This window comes from Vitis vinifera, chromosome 9 (genome assembly GCF_030704535.1).
Source record: "Vitis vinifera cultivar Pinot Noir 40024 chromosome 9, ASM3070453v1".
Taxonomy (NCBI): Eukaryota; Viridiplantae; Streptophyta; class Magnoliopsida; order Vitales; family Vitaceae; genus Vitis; species Vitis vinifera.
Genome location: NC_081813.1, coordinates 12,342,093 through 12,359,928, shown reverse-complemented (window position 1 = coordinate 12,359,928; position 17,836 = coordinate 12,342,093). Strand labels below are relative to the sequence as shown.

The following is a 17,836-nucleotide window of genomic DNA, read 5'->3' as shown; positions in this document are numbered from 1 at the left end:
GAAGGTACTAGTGAAGTGGTCTGAGAAGGATTGATTGACTTGAGCTAGGTAAAACCTTGTACTCAGTTTTTATTCTTCATAGTGAAGTTTTTCAATTGGTGGTAGGCTCGTGGTTTTTTTTTTTATCTCTTTAGAGGTTTTCTACGTTAAAATTCGATGTTAATTGTCTTTTTCTCTCACTCTACACTTTGATTTAATTTATGTTTTTGATATCATTGATTACTTGGGCAAACATGTTGAATGGAAGAAATATGAGGTGATATAAGTGTGATGATCCATGGAATGTCCTTAATAATTTTTTTTGCTCATTTTGGTTAATGATATCATGAAGTAAATTGATATGAGTTGAGGAGATATTTGTTCTTTTGATTTATTTTTGAGGATTGTTGAAGCATTTGGATGTGTATTGCATTTATAAATTGTTGGGAGAGTGTTGGTGCATACATTCTTGCTTGTGGATGTTATGCTTTGTTGAATAACTGTTGGAAGAGAAGTTTCTTGGCATTGAGAAAGTCTAAGGTTAGGTAATCTTTGTTGGGAGAATTTTTAAATTGTTCTACAACACTTATTCACCCCCTCTCTAGGTGTAGTCCATTATTGAGATTCACCTTTTCATAGACTTTTGAAGTTGATTTTAACACATAAAATACTAAAAACTGACTAAACAATTAAGAGAAATATTTTTCCTTTGTTGTACCTACTGCACTCATCTAGTTTTGAACAAAGGGCTTGTTTGTTTTATTTTAAAAATGATTTGTGTGCATACTTGCCTTACCATTATTTTTCATGTAGAATAGAACTTTGACCATGTTGTATGATTTTTTGTAGGATTTTATGATAGCTCTAGGTTGGTTATAAAAAATAGGTTGTGCATGCGTTAGAATTATATCATGTTTTAATCCATTTGGAGAGTTTTGTAAACTGGGATTGAATAGGGCTTTAATAAATTATTCAGAATGTAGGAGAGGTTCCCTAATTTTTTATTTTTGTAATAAAATTCCCCCTTCTGGATATTTTTTTAGGATTTATTTTATGAGGCTACTTGTTCTTACTGAATGTTGGTAATCTTGTGTAGTGTTTAATTTGCTATTTAATCTAGAGATAGTTGGAATCTTATCACTTGATTTTGGATTTTATGTTGTGATATTGACATAATGAGGATGTTACCTAATTTTTATTATGATGAAATAATGCTTCTAGGTAGTTATTTAGAATTTTTCTAATGAATCTGACTATTCTGATCCTTTGTTGCATACTTGGACTAAGTCATTAATTTTGTTCTCTCTATTTCTCTTGTGTGCTAAGCTAGCCTAAACAATGAGTTTTATGTGTCATATGTGATATTCAATGTTTCTTTAAACCTCAAACTAACTTGTGATGGTTCATGAGAACTTTTTATGTGATTGCATGCATCTTTGAATTTAGGCATTCTTGTCATTCAATCTTATTGTGTTATTGTCATTTCATTTAAGTTGTACATATGTCATCTATATTAAGGATCAATATTATAGTTGTTATCATAATTATTCTAACCCTCTCTAGCTTTATACAAGCATATTGTAAGCTATAAATGCTATCAAGGTACGTCCATTGCACTTTTTATCTCTTTAACTCTATTAACGTGCAAGCTTTGTGTGTGAACACCCTCATGTATGATATCACTTTGTTATGCTTTGATTATTGCGTGACTTCTTGAATGGGATGAAATGTATGCTATACCTTATATTATCTAAACTAACATTAGTGTTTTCATGAAAGCGCTTTGGGTTGCAGCTAAGGTATATCTATATTTTTTTCCTATGAGCTTGATTTCTTTAGTATGTTTATTTTGGTGTGAATAGCATCTTGTTAGGCTTTAAACGTAATCACCTTTACTGCTTTGGTGTCTATGATTTCTTGATTAATTGTCATATTAATTTCAACCTAATTAATAGAGACCTGGTTTTAGGGCTTAGAAAGGTGTTACTTTTATGGTACTTTCCCAATTGGTAACCTGACCCCTAGACTTAGACTCGGATTTTCAAGAACATGCTTTTCCAAAAATAAGAAGTTACTCTTAGGTTTTTGTTTCTTATTTTATTTTTTCTTTAAAAAATAAAAACAAAAATAAGTGGCAACTCCAATTTTATGAAAATCGGTTTTTTTTCATTAAGAAAATGAGTCTCGCCATTGAGTGGGGATGCACGTGAAAAATAAGGATCTACAATCCTGAACATCCCTTCCTTTGAAAATCACTTCCAACTAGAATCCTTATGGAGACGATAACTAGTAATCCTAGGTTACTATAATTAAAGATCATGTACTTTGGGGACTTGACACCATCTTTTATTGCAAAATTTATTTATACCTTAAGATCATAAGCATTCAGTCAAGGCAAAAGAAACTGCCACATCTTTTTCCTGACTTTCTTTTAAGAAAACACTTAGCTGGTAGCCACTTTAATTATGTATTTGGCTTTTTAGTCTCAATTTCAGATTTTTCCTTTTCCTTCACCTCCTCCAAGTATCAAACTTAGGCTAGTAAGATGGTCCTTACAAAGCAACCAAGTTTGTAGTTACTTTAGACTTAACATTTTCTCCCTCATCCTTTAGAATTTCAATTTTAGTTTTAGCCATTTTGTCCACACACTCTACTTCTTCATTAGATAGTTCACCTTACTCACTTAGATTTTTCAAAAATTGAAAATGATTAGCTCTAATGTCATATTCTTAAAGGAGAATTGCATATGGTCATTCCTCTCATTATTCATGCATTAGAAGTTGCTAGGAAAGGCCTACCAAGGATGATAGGGATAGGATTAGCTTCATCCTTTCATTCTTTATCCAATAGTATAATATCCACATAGATTAGGACATCTTCAACCACTCCCTTGGGCACTTCGATAGATTTATCAACTAAACACAAGGTAGTTGAAGTAGGGTTTAACTCACCTAGTCCTAATATTTGATAAAATGAAAAGGGAATCAAATTTACACTTATATATCCTAAGTTAAGTCTTCCTAGTGCTATCATTTCTTACAGAAACTAAAATAATTGGGCTGCTAGGATCTTATACTTCATGGGGGATTTTTATTTTATTATTGCACTCACTTGTTGAGCCTTAAAGCCTTCTTGTGTACATTCTTCCTTCTCTTAATTGTAAAAACTTAATGTTTATTAAGTTTTTTCTTCAAAAGTGCCACAGGTGAATATGGTAACTCAGGATTAATGCTGCATTTTTTCTTCAAAAGTGGCCCACAAAGAAAAGGATAGCCATCATAGCTAGTCTCATCGAATGTTCCAAATTGTTGTTTCAGATCTGGGACTCTACCAGAGAAGTTATTGTGAACTACAGTGAACACTGCTTAAAAATTTAGTAGGGTCAATTCTGAAGGAATTTCACCACTCAATCTATTGTAAGAAAGATCTAAGCTCTCTATTTGAGAGAGGTTTGAAAACCCTTTCGGGATGATGCCCTGCAACTCATTGTGAGACAAGTTTAGTGCATGAAGCGAACTTAGGTTTCCCAGTTCACGAGGGATTTCACCGGTTAAGTTGTTGCATGACAAATCCAATCCAGACATGAAGTTAAGAATGTCACCTTTATAGGAGCCAGACCTGTATTTTGTTACAAACTCAACTTCATCTTGTTCATCATATATATCACCATTGATGTAGAAATATCTGTCTAGGTAACCTGCATATATATGAATTCCATTCCCGAAACCAAACTGAGTTGATGGCGCAAACACATTATCACTGGTGGTTGTCTCCCCAAATTGGAAATGCCCCAAACACCTAGGGAATGACCCAGAAAAAGAGTTGTTCGATAGATCCATCAAACTTATTTTGGTCAATTGGCATAGGTGATTTGGAATCAGGCCACTTAAATGGTTTCCTCCAAGCAGAAGAATTCTTAGGTTGGAAAGTGCCACAATTGACTTGGGAATGCTTCAATTCAAGCTGTTATCTCTAATGTCCAAGGTCAATAGAGATAAGGAGTTGAGAAAATCTTCCGGTATTGTTCCTGTAAACCTGTTTCCTTGCAAATGTATATGCTCTAAAAACTGTGGGTTCTCACAAGAAGGAAGAGAACCTGAAAGAGCATTATGAGATATGTCAAAAAACTTGAGTGCAACTACTTCACATGGTAACTGACCTTTAAAGGGCTCAAAGTCATGTTACCTATCCAGTTTGGCATCTCACCAGACATGTAGTTGTTGCAGATGTCCAGCAAACTTAAAGGGCTTCTGGTGATTACATCTGATAGAGTCCCTGAAAACTCATTATTGTCCAAATGCAAAAACTCTAATCCTGTCAAGTTAAAGTATTCTGAAAATATTTGGCCACGAAATCCATTATTCGACAATTTCAAAACCTTCAGATTATGACAACCACCAACAAATTGCTTTGGTACTTCTCCTGAGAAATCATTACCAGACACATCCAATTCCTTTAAGTTACTCATTTGAACTATCAATGACAGGATATTACCTTCAAAGCCATTCTTAGATAGATTTAGATGGCTTAACTGAGGAATCATCAGCACTATATTTTCTTGAAGCTTCCCATTGAACAGATTATCTGAGATATCCATCCAATCCAAATAGATATTGGGGCAACATGTCAGGTGAATTTGACCCATGAAAGAGTTATGCCTTAGGTTTAGAAACTTTAAGTCTCTATTGTTCTCAAGCAACCAATTGGGGAAGCTTCCAGACAAGTTATTGAGAGAGAGATCGACTATTGTCAGACTGTATTGGTACTGAAGGAACTTAGGAATACCACCAGTGAGCTTATTAAGGTTACAGTTTGATATTATCAGAACCTTCAATTGAAACATAGGAACCCAAGTTGAATGTTCAGTTTCAATCTCAAATTTGTTGTTGTCATTTGTAAATTCAACCACCTCTAGCTTAGAGTGATTAGCAAATGAGCTGAATGAGAATGAACCTTCAAAATGATTATGACTCAGATCGATATATACAAGGGATGAGAGGCCGGCGATCAAAGAAGAAGAGATGCTTCCTGTGAGTAGGTTTTGAGAGAGATCCAATAATCTCAGAGATGTCAAATTGTTCAAACATGGTGGAAGTATTCCTTCAAAGGAGTTTAGACTGAGATCTAACTCCTCAAGCTTCTTCAGTTCACATAAACCTACAAAAAAAGTATAGCACATGTAATCATCTCCTTGAATTTAGTCTATCCTTTCAGATAAAATCGACATACACAATAACATCTACCTTGAATGGATAAGGAGCTGTTGAGCCGATTATTAGATAATGATAAAACCTTGAGAGAAGATAAGGCCCGTATAGATGAAGGAACACTCCCAGTCAAACAATTCAGCCTCAAATTTAAGATCTCCAAATTGCTGAAAGCTTCCAAATCTAGCTTCCGAAAGAAAACACAGCAGTTTAATGCTTTTATCCTTTCTTTCAAGGTCATGGTTGCATCTCCGCAATGATGAGGGGAAGGATAAAACAATGGAAAAGGAAAGAAGGATGCAAATTAGAGGGAAAAAAAAAAAAACAAGTGAGTAGTATAGCCTTTCCTACATTGTTTCCTAGCTTTGTTCTCATTTTACTTATTGAATTGATGTTTCAAGTTAAAAAGTAAAACCTTATGCAATTATCCAAACAAAGCCTAAATGATTCAAATGAATTTATATGACCCCAAACCATCTTGCATTATACTATGAATGTTTACCAATCCATTGTTTTCCATTTTCACATACCTTGGTCGGAAAGTGGTTGTTCCATGTAGTTGGCGGCCAGGGATAAAGATTTGAGGGCTGGCAGGGTAGCCAGAAACTCTAAGATATGCGTGTCGGTTAAATTGTTGGAGCTTAGATCTAGATGCTCCAGCTTGTTCAACTTCACCAGTCCTTTACCACCTGAAGTATATTTGAAGCCATAATGCATAAAAATAGCATAAGAACAATGCCTCCTGCTTTTTTTGTTGGTGTTAATGTACATATATTACAACTTAATTTATCTTATATTACAACTTCAATAAGCTATCTAAAAGTTACCCAAAATAGTTTAATGGGCTTAGGCTGAGGCCTGAGCGCAGGAGCTTTGCTTAGAGGCTTTTAGGTCTGGATTAAGATGGATGTGGCCATCAAAAGAATATTTAAGTGTCAAAATATCCACATTGAAATTGGCTTTCATTGTGTGTCAAAACTTCTCTGGTACTTAAGATGCTCAAAACCAAGTTTATGTCTTTGACAAGCCTTGCTAACATATTTGAGTAACTTTTTGTTATTTACTATATTAGTTTATTTTCTCAGATAGGTAGACCATGCTTAATTGGTTGGATATAGTATGAAATTAAAAAAAAAAAGTGTGATATTATATTTTATTTCGTATTTAGTTAATTTATGATCTCTCATATTAAATTGAGAATGGAAAAAATAATTGATGTAATAATTTAACTTTTTCATATAATGATACTAAATTGAAATATGGAATACAAATATCATAAAAATCTTAAATTTATTTTTATTATTCATTTTCTTCATTTTTTTTTTCAGTTTTTCTCAATTACTCATTTTGCAAAATAGAAAAAAAAAATGGTTAGAAAATAAAATTTCTAGTACAAAATTTTTGAAAAAGTATGGTTTTAATACAACCTAAATTAATACTATTATACAAGAATATTGATATAAACAAAATGTTTTTATAGATTTAAACAACATAATATAACATTTTAAATATTTTTAATTATAAATATTATTAACAAAGAAATAAAAGTTACTAAATCATAAATTGTAAAATGATTTCCAAATAATACGAGACATAAAGATGGGTTTCATAATTTTTTTTTTAGTAGTAAATATCGAAATGCAATATATTTTTCATCTTATTTGTCACTCTTCCTACAAACTAAACATGTACATCATCTATTATATATATATTCTAAAATATGTATATCTCATGTTATTCTATCCAATCTAATCAATTAAACCTAATCTTAGGTTATCAGTATTTAGTTGACAATAGAATATAAGAATACAAATTATCTCGTTTCTTATCTCATATTTAATTGACAATAGAATAAGATAAAGGGGAATAATATATTTATCATTTTTGTCATTTCCATTATATATGAGATTTAATAATTTTACAGGGAAAGATGGAATGTATATATGTCAAGAATTATAAATTTTTTTCTCCCATTTATCCTATCAAGCCAAACTAAACATAACCGTAGGATTAGTCTTGTTGATGGGGGACTACATGGAGAATTCCCTTGGAAGACTAATGAATTAAAAACAAGAGCAAAAATTCAACATAAAGGCTTCAATTAGTAATTTTAATATTTCATTTTATAGATGGAATATGTTTTTTATTTCATTGGAAATGACTTTAATAGTTTATTTTTAGTGAACTTTAATATTTGTCTTAGTTTATATTTAATTAAAAGAAATGAGTAATATTCCTAGGAAATGATTAGAATCCTAGTCTTATTAGAAAAAATGAATTCGACAAGCCCATGTAAATCTACTTAATCCTTTAAATATATTAATAAAATTTATTAAGAATTTTGTAACCGCCTAATTTCTTAAAGTGTGATTGTTTTCCCTAAATAATTTTATTAATCATGAGATAACCCTTGACATATATAATGTATTTTTTCTTTCCTTTTTCATCTTTTCTCTTTTTTGATATGTGTCTCATCATTATATTACAAAAGAAAAAACATTAAGTAATGAAAATCTAAAGGTAGTCCATCACATACATGTGAACCAATATCAATGATACTTATCCCCTTTTGGGACTAGTAGTCTTAGAATTCGTTTGACAGTGATTCTAGGAATCGTTTCTAAGCTTTCTAACACTTGAAAAATTTTATCATTCAAGTATTAGAAAGATTAGAAATGCTTTTTTAAATCACCGTCAAATGCACTTTTAGTCAGATAATTTGAGACGTCATGGCCATTGTGCTCATAGAATAGATCATTTTCCCATAGATCTTCCTATTATATATTATATATGTTCAAGGAAAGCATTCCTAGCAAGTAGTTTAATGATTTTTTATTTAGTCAATATTCAGAGATGACTAACAACTGGGAAAAAGTCTGAAAACCCAAAAGTTAATCGTAATCATTATTTGGATGAACTTAAGGTTTAGTATTTTATGTTGAATGTCCAAGCAGCATATATCCAGACATGTCTTCAGAAGGGAAAAGAAAACAAAAAGTGATCAGTTGCAGTATTAGGGGATTGAGAAAATTAATCCAAGTAAATTTCCATACCCTATGTAAGAAAAAAATCGATTGGTACACCTACCTTCAATTTTCAAGGTATTAAGTTTATCCCAACTCAAATCTAGCGTCACCAAGTTTTTCAAAGCGGATAATTCTGCAAAATAATTAACAAAGAAAAAAGAGAAAAGAAAGGAATCCAATGACCAATTTTTTAGGATTTAAAAAAATAAGGTAAAAAAGAAAAGAAAAGAAAAGAAGACATACCTTGAGCTGGAAAAGATCCTTCAAAATTGATATTATTATCTAGAATAAGATTTTTAAGAGATGTCAATGTGCTCAGTTGTTGTATGATTGTCTGGTTGAAACTGTTATAGCCAAGGTTCAAGGTTTCTAGCTTTCCCAATGTCGACAAACTTTCATAACCTGAAAGAAACAAATAGTTAAGCCCTTGCCACCCACAATCATATGACCTAAAGGCCCGGTAGGCAAATATAATTAATGTATTCAGGATTCCGATTGTTATCTAAATTATTTTTAAAAAGTTGTCAAAGTTATTTGAGCAATAAACTAAATTTTGGACCCCCATAATATATAAAACACTAACCAACAAGTGGGTTACCAAGTTATAGAAATTTAGAATATTATCAATTACGTATTCACCGAATTCTAGTTACAATGATTTTTTAAGTTTACTTGATCTACAGATGTAAATCGTTTAAAGTCTTTATCTTCCTCAAGTGCCTAATAGTTTTATTTAGGTATCTCCTTTTTTTTTTTTTGGTGTTTCTAAGCTTAAATATGGGCAACATCTGGATTTGTTTTGGGGATGGTGAAATAATTGGAAATAACGGACCATGGAAGAGAGAAAAAGAGAAAAAATTAATAGTTGTTTTTTTCTTACTTTTTTTATTTTTATTTTTATTTATATATATATTTTTAACACTATTCTAGGGCTCAAGGATGAATATGAAGGTTCTTTCCTTTAACCTTTTTAAAAAAAATTGCGTCTTCCTATTTTTTATATTTTTAAGATGATGAACTTCCTAGGTACTGATATATTTTTTATATTTTTTATAACTTGAAGGTTTAGCACACATCTAGTGCTAGGGTTAGATTCACTGATCTGCATGCAAGTGTAAGAAATGATAGAATTTAATGGAATACCCTTGTGGCGCAAATCCAATATTTCCAAGTCTCTCAAACTTGCTAATTCTACATTAAAAATGAACAAAAGAAAAACAAATTAACCAAGAAACCTTCAAGTTATAAAAATACATTGTACATAACTTTGGAGATCAAAATAAAGTAGAGGACTAACATTACCTTTAATGGGAAAAGATCCATATAAGCCTATTTTCCGCATAACCAAAATTTTAAGGGATGTTATCGCCTTCAACGATCCTATTATATTGTTGTCAAACTCATTACTACTGATGTTCAAGACCTCCAATGTTTTTAAGCTTGACAATTTTTCAAAGCCTACAAAGAGGAGAAATTAATTTTGATTAGAAGAAATATTATGAAAGTTCAATCAATTTTATAGAATAAAAAAAAAGAAATTTAAACTGAATAATAAATTCAAAAAATTAAGTATTAATGTACAATACATTTATATAATAAATTTTCAGTTTTTTTTACATCGCCCTTTGCAAATATTTAAAAAATATGATATCAGGAAGAAAAAGAGTCTTCCCACTTTGAGAAAATATCCTTCATTTCCATTTTTTGAAACTTTAAATATTATTTGAGGTGGAGTTTATTTATTTATTTTTTATTTAATTTTAAATAAAACTTAAAACCAAATAGTGTTTAATAATATTAAATATTAAATTATTTATTTTTGTAATATTTTATTATCATTATACACAACTTTTCAGAAGATCAAATTAGAGCTACCAGTCTTATTGAGAAGACCGAGGGTGTAATAAGTGCTAGTCTTGACTCTTTGCTGATCCTATCACTGCCTATTTAAAATACTACTAATATATATCTCATGCTAAAACTCACTTCATTCACTCAGACACTGATGGAGTGAAAACTTCTAAGACTATTTTCTTATTCTAACACAGGAATAATCCCTCTTATTCTATCCTCCACCACCTCTAACTCCCAATTGTGAAACTGTCTAAAGAAACAGGGACGCCAGTGACCCTCTGCCCCATCCTACTCCCGCATATCTGATACCCATGACTCCTTTGATCTGGCAATGGCAAACAAAGCAGGGAAAGAGTCTTTCAACGAAGCGTCCTCTCACCACTCATCCAACCAAAATTTAACTCTCCCATTCCTTACAATGAAGCAAACTTTGCTTTTAAAAGCCTCCCATCTTTCCTTAATAGCCTTCCAAAAATTGGCCTCATACCCTTCCTTTAGCACCCCAAAACACCAACCTCCTAAAGAAAAATTAATTAATATGTTATTTTTTTAATTAAAAATAGAAAATAAAAACTATTTCATAAAATGAAAATAGAAATAAAAATCAGACATATTTTTGCCAAACAGAAACCGTTCGAGGAAAATTCTCTCCTGTTTGATTGGACCACGGTTTGTAACCCTCTCTGACATCCCCTCTAATTGTAGATAAGAAAACTTGAAGGTTAGATTCATTGATCCGCACGCAAGTGTAAGAAATGATAGAATTTAATGGAATACCTTGTGTTGATGATCGGAAGCCCTCCAAGACATTGTGGCGCAAATCCAATATTTCCAAGTCTCTCAAACTTGCTAATTCTACATTAAAAAATGAACAAAAGAAAAACAAATTAACCAAGAAACCTTCAAGTTATAAAAATACATTGTACATAACTTTGGAGATCAAAATAAAGTAAAGGACTAACATTACCTCTAATGGGAAAAGATCCATATAAGCCTATTTTCCGCATAACCAAAATTTTAAGGGATGTTATCGCCTTCAACGATCCTATTATATTGTTGTCAAACTCATTACTACTGATGTTCAAGACCTCCAACGTTCTTATGCTTGACAATTTTTCGAAGCCTACAAAGAGGAGAAATTAATTTTGATTAGAGGAAATATTGTGAAAGTTCAAAGTTTTATAGAATAAAAAGAAATGAAATTTAAACTAAACAATAAATTCAAGAAATTAACTATTAATGTACAATACATTTATATAATAAATTTTCGATTTTTTTTTTTTACATTGACCTTTGCAAATATTTAAAAATATGATATTGGGAAGAAAAAGAGTCTTCCCACTTTGAGAAAATATCCTTCATTTCCATTTTTTGAAACTTTAAATATTATTTGAGGTGGAGTTTATTTATTTATTTTTTACTTAATTTTAAATAGAATTTAAAATTAAATAATATATAATAATATTAAATATTAAGTTATTTATTTTTGTAATATTTTATTGTTATTATACACAACTTTTCAGAAGATCAAATTACAGTTACCAGTCTTATTGAGAAGACCGAGGGTGTAATAAGTGCTAGTCTTAACTCTTTGCTGATCCTATCACTGGCTATTTAAAATACTACTGATATATATCTAGAAGATATCTTCTACTATGTTAAGTTTAATTGTGTACGTAGGAGGCGTCCAGAAAATTGCATTTTATGTCTATCTTCTACTATGTTATTCTAGAAGATATCAATCATGTCGGTTGTTCAATAAATGTTTGATCTTATTCCATTATCTTTATATTGGTGAAAAACTATATCTTGCTTGCAATTTGATACAACATTTTATATTTAATTATGTATGATTTTTAAGATATATTTCCATTACTCACACTCATATATAATACTTTTGGACCAAATAATTCCTTATTTCTTCTTTGAGATGAAACCTATCTTTCTTCACTTTAAGGGAATGAACAACCATAGAGGAGTTAGACAGGTGTGATTCATCCATATGAAAGCACTTCAAGGCTTTCACCATATACATCAACTAGTAGGCTAACAAGTCACTTAAAAACACTCGATTTGAAAGTCAAGACCAAAATTTGATTTTTCAAAGATCTTTCATTCAAAATTCTTTTGTTAAATAATTAACCATTCTTTTGAAATCTTAAGGAGTTCCTATAAGATTGAAACAATAAATAAAAACTTTCCTTTTAATTCTTTTCTTTCCCCAATAATAATAAATATCCTTATGTTGTAAGACTACATTAGTGCAATTTATGACACCCATATTAGTGCATGGGTTCCAACTTTCCTATTAATAAACAAAATAGTTTTAGGGGTCAAAAAACAGTTATAACACAAAATGCTATGTGCACATGTGATTTTGAAATAATATTCACATTTTTTTATGCTAGTTGGAAAGGAAATATGAATGATGTGCCTACTTTTTTGGATGCACTAACTAGACCAAAAGTCCATTTTTCCTAGCCAAGTGAAGAAAAATATTATTTGGTCGATTCTAGTTATCTTTGTACATTTGCATTTCTATCACCATATTGAAGCGAATGATATCATTTACAAGAATATCAGGGTAGACACAATCAATCTAAAAGGTATAAAGAACTTTTAAATTATAGACATTCATCCTTTCAAAATATTTTTGAGGTGTGCTTTGATGTTTTAAAAACACAGTTTCCAATCTTAAGGATGATAATTTGCTATAAGCCAAGTAGATAATTATTAATTGTTATGACATGTTGTATCCTTCATAATTGGATTCGACTATAACATGAAATAATCAATTGTTAAGGGATTTTGAGGTAGAAGACCTTTCATTCTAAGGTGAAGAAGAGACAATAGATAACACAAGTCACTCAATCGATTATCATGAGATTGCAACTGGTATAGCACCTTTACAAATCAAATTGTTCAAGTGATGTGGGCAAATTATATCAATGTCAATCCATGACTTGTATTCTATTATATCAATGCCAATTCTAAATATATGTTAATCCTTTAGTTATACACACACACACACACACACAAATATAGTAATATGATGCATGTTGTAATTGCAATAAGATATGGTATTTTTAGATCAAGTGGTTCTTTATTTCTTCTTTTAGATTAAACTTATCTTTGCTTACTTCAAGTAAACAAAAAACCATAAGGGAGTTAAATGTGTATGATTTATCAATATGAAAGAACTTCAAGATTTTCATCATATATGTCAATTGATAGACTAACAATCCACTTAAAAACACTCAATCCATAGGTCAACACAAAATTTTGGTTTTTCAAGATCATTCATTCTAAATTATTTCGTTTGATAATGAATTATTCTTATAAACTCTTAAGGAGTTCCAATGAGATTGCAACAATCAAAAACCTCCCATTTAATCTATACAATAACATAATTCGATTAAGTAGATGATCATCATGACTTGATCTAGAATGTGATATCTAATTTTTCAATCAATATTGCTTCAATCATTTTAATCCTTCAAGGAATTGGTTGCATCATGTATTTTAAATTCAAATAATTATTTTCTGTAAACATTTTAACTCTTCAAGGAATTGGTTGCTTCAAGCATTTTTAAATACTTTGAGGATTTTAACATATTTATGAAAATATGTTGTCACAATATCATAAAGCATATATATCAAATCCTTTGGGAATTATCAATTATATGATTGAATCATTATTAGAATTGATGTGAGGTATGCTAAAAAAACCTTATGCTAGAACTTTTGTTTGTCTCAATTTCACTTTTGTATGATAACTCATTGGTATCAAATGGTTTTTATGACTTCAAGTATCATTTATATCCAAAAGACTTTATATCTTTAGATATTAAACTTCAAGTGCATTTGTATCCAATTAAGCTTAGATTTTTAAGAATCAAACTTTAGGTAGTGATACTTTTATTGAAAAAAATTAGTTTTTGCCTTAATTGCTTCTTTCTATATTTTGCTAACAATTTCTATATTAGTGTACTTGCACAATTCATGATTTGAAATCTTCACCATTCCTTTCATCTACAAAGAAGATATATTGTCTATGACTACATTATTTGATAATATCTTTATGTCAATATTTACATGATTGATAGAGATCTCTTTACTTTTTAGGTACATATACCTCTTTAAGAGTTACTTTTCAAGTTGTTTCTCTACTAAGGTTATTTGTTTAATTTGTGTATGTACAAGGGCAACTAATAATATTTTATGATTATGATACATTATCATTAAAAAAATGTTCAAAATGATTGAGGAATTTACCATATGTATGAGTAAAAATATTGAAATTAAATATAGTTAAACATGTTTATAAAGTAAAGATTTGTTTAAGAAAATTAAAGTGATGCAAATAATTTTACAAATCGATGCAAGGTATGCTTTGAAAACCTTATGCCATAACTTTTGTTTATCTCGGTTTCACTTTTGTATACTAACTCATTGGTTTCAAATGATTTTTATGACTTTAAGCATCTTTTACATCCAGTAGACTATATATCTTCAAATATTAAACTTCAAGTCCATTTGAATTTTGTTGAAGGCTATATTAATTTGAATAAAAGATTGCTTAGTCCTCCATAGTTTCAACAAATTAATCACCTGAACATTGATACTTATGGGCACACATGGACCCGAAAATTGGATAGGATTCAATAAGAATGTCTTTGTTGGTATATTAAGGATAGCACGTTGTTGTTGAACTTTGCAGGTTTCATTCCACGCCTTCAGAAATGCCTGTACATGCATGGCACATAAAAGATATCTTTTCTATTCATTTTATAATACAATTTATGTGCATGTAGTACCAATGGGCATAAAAATATGATGATATTTCTAATTAAAGGAATCAATTACCATCGTCTTCTAGTTGAATTCTCAATACCTGCACGAAGAGAAAGGGATAGTTACCTGTGAATCATCGGTTTTTCCATTACCAACAGCTCCATAATTCATCACATCAAAATAAGGCGAGTGTGCATTTGTAGTACTGCTGAAGCTAGATAATGTTACCATGCATAAAAAAAAAAAAAAAATTGATCCTACATGCATAAACCATTAATATATTCCCACTTGTAAGGATTCTAGTATTCCTCCAAACATTTAAAATTTAGTTGCACTAATGTCATTAGAGGAATACTCGCCATTCTATCGTCACAGTAAACTACACAATCAGTATATAGTACTACTAAGTTTTACGTTTGGGTTATAACCATTGATATTCCTTTATATATAACTGATAGACAACACCTAGCTGACCAACAAGAAGAAGACCCAAGCCACAAGAAGCTAACTGCCTAGTATCAGCTTAAACAAACCAAGATTAGCTGCAACAAACCAAAGTCAGTTAAAAACGTCTTCAAGTAGGAGGTTAGTTAGTTAGTTTGTTGTACAAATGAATATAAAAGCACTAGTATACAAAGTACTATAGATATCTCTTAATAGAATGAAAAATATCCACTTTTTGCAACTCAATTTCAGAAACTGACAATAATGGGTTGTGAAGCTAGTTATAGGCTTGTCGTATACATTAATATTTCCATAAAGAAATATATATAACTGATTTTGTACATTTTCCAATTTCCAGTGATTGCTACGGACTAACTAATTAATAGTTGCCATTTCAATTTAGGAGTGACGCTCTTTTGAGTGCTTTTGCTCCTAAGTCATTGTCTCAGCCTATCCCGCCACAATTCATGATGGATTTACATTGTGTATATCATCAAGGGCCAAAGCATGGGACTGACCATTGTACTGCTTTGAGACATGTCATCTAGGCCTTGATTGATCAGGGTTTGGTTCACTTGGGTTAGCTGAGTGTAACCACCAACCCATACTACACACGTGGTTGCTCCTCCGGTCGATGGCATACATTTCATTAACCTTGTTGAGTTTGATGATCATATTCACATGTTGAGTTGTGACAAGTTAGAGTTGGAGCCCATAGTAGTGGATGGGATTAATGAGGTAGATGGAGTGACTTTGGGTCAACGGATGCCCATAGTATTTAGATTGGTCCCCTATGTTACATCAGTATAGTCGAACACTATTGAGCCATTAATTTTCCCATGTTACAATGTTCAAACTCCATTTATTTTGATCTCAGCTATTGTTGAGGTTCATACTCCAAATGTAGAGTACGTTATTCGCGAGAGTAGGGTAGTATGATAACAACCCCTCATAGCTACTAGATTTTTGGAGAGTACAACCTCTCATGAGGAGGTTAGGAGTGAGGACGATGAAATTATGAGATAATTGTAGAGCACTCAAGCTTGTATATCTATTTGGAGCCTATTGGCATCTTCTAGCACCCATAGAGATGCTTTGATTCAATCTTGGAGTCAAATCAGGGTCAAGACTACCACTACTCCTGAGGGGTTGATTCACATGATGATAGTTGGTAGAGCCACTTGCATTGTGTTTTCAGATGATGACTTGCCACTCAAGAGTTCAAACCATACATGTCCGCTGTACATCTCGATTGGTTGTTCAGACTATTGAGTCCCATTTGTTCTTTTAGACAATGGCTCAGCCCTGAACATCTACCCCTTAGCTACTTCTATTACCATTGGTTATGCACCTTCAAACTTTGTTCCCTCTACTCAGACGGTCAGAGAGTATGATAGCACTAAGAGAAAGGTTATAGGCACTTTGGAGATCGAGTTATTGATAGGTCCGACCACATTACCTACTCTGTTCTAGGTTTTGAGGATTCTCACATCCTTTAACCAACTACTAGGTCAACCTTGGATTCATAAGGCTGGAGCCATTTCTTCTTTCCTTCATCAAAATGTGAAGTTCATTCATGATGGAAAGGTTATCACGGTACACTCCATTGGAGATATGTTTGCCTCTTCAAGCCAGTGCTTCAGATCAGCCATAGTAAGGATGGCCTATTTTTTACTGGGTTCACATTTGATGAGGTGCGACTCTTAAGATTGAGGATTTTTGTATAGACTTTGTGGCTATGTCATTTGATCAGCACAACAGTACAATGGTACTTAACATGATGGGGTTAGGGTGATGTTAGTATGGGCCCAGTGAGTTTATAGATGTCGTTGATCATGATGTACCATTTGGACTTGGGTTCATTCCCATTGAGGTTGATTATCGATACATGGTGTGACTGCACAAGGAAAGGGTGAGGGCCCGATTGTCTTACACACCATTTGACTATCATGTTCGCCATATAGCATGAGTTTGGCGGACTATGTGAGGCCACTAGAGCTATAGACGCATTCAGAGGGGGTTGTTAGTGGACTCAGTGTTGTTCAAGAAGTTGAGGTTCAACATATTGTCCATCAGCTTCAGTTGAGTGATGGAGCTCCTGGCATTTTCGCATTTGCATTGGTCGTCCTGACATCTCTAGATCATATGAGCCTCTTGACACTCTATTTCATGGAAGAGGTCGTTGAGTATGGGACATTCGTTGAGATTGGGGACAAAGTAGATGGAGTTGTTCCACACAAGAAGTACATTGATGAGATGCTCGCGATGGGTATGAGTCAGATTGATGGAATAATTTGGCCTAAGCTTGTTTCACCAGTTGATCTCTTCGGGGTGTCTTCTATCAAGGTTGCTGAGAAGATCTAGACTACTCCTACTCCGAAGCTTTCAAAGGATGCTATGGTTGTTGATGATTTATTTGAGGGTACTATTGGCCTAATTGGGAGAGTGTTTGACTTGTGGACCCACCTCTTTCATTTGATGTTTTATCGGGATTTGTTTCTCGTTTTGACAATGTTCATGATTCTTTATTTA

General features: G+C 31.9%; 1 protein-coding gene across 1 annotated transcript; it reads right to left on the bottom strand.

Annotated features, from left to right (window-relative positions):
• Positions 1-4,039: 4,039 nt before the first annotated feature.
• Positions 4,040-15,091, bottom strand: LOC104880337 (receptor-like protein 13). Its single transcript, XM_010656676.3, has 10 exons — positions 14,987-15,091; positions 14,704-14,812; positions 11,034-11,189; positions 10,844-10,921; positions 8,456-8,614; positions 8,274-8,345; positions 5,717-5,875; positions 5,223-5,369; positions 4,139-5,136; positions 4,040-4,075 (listed from the first exon to the last, which is right to left on the bottom strand). The coding sequence occupies exons 1-10, from the start codon at positions 15,089-15,091 to the stop codon at positions 4,040-4,042; spliced, it is 2,019 nt and encodes a 672-aa protein (XP_010654978.3).
• Positions 15,092-17,836: the final 2,745 nt, after the last annotated feature.

Bases quoted from the DNA above. Each gene is read 5' to 3' on its own strand.
- LOC104880337 (XM_010656676.3), bottom strand. From the start codon at position 15,091: ATGGTAACATTATCTAGCTTCAGCAGTACTACAAATGCACACTCGCCT. The intron at 14,813-14,986 runs GTAACTATCCCT...ATGCATGTACAG, and splicing joins GAAAAACCGATGATTCACAG to GCATTTCTGAAGGCGTGGAA. The intron at 10,922-11,033 runs GTAATGTTAGTC...TTTTTAATGTAG, and splicing joins TGGATCTTTTCCCATTAGAG to AATTAGCAAGTTTGAGAGAC.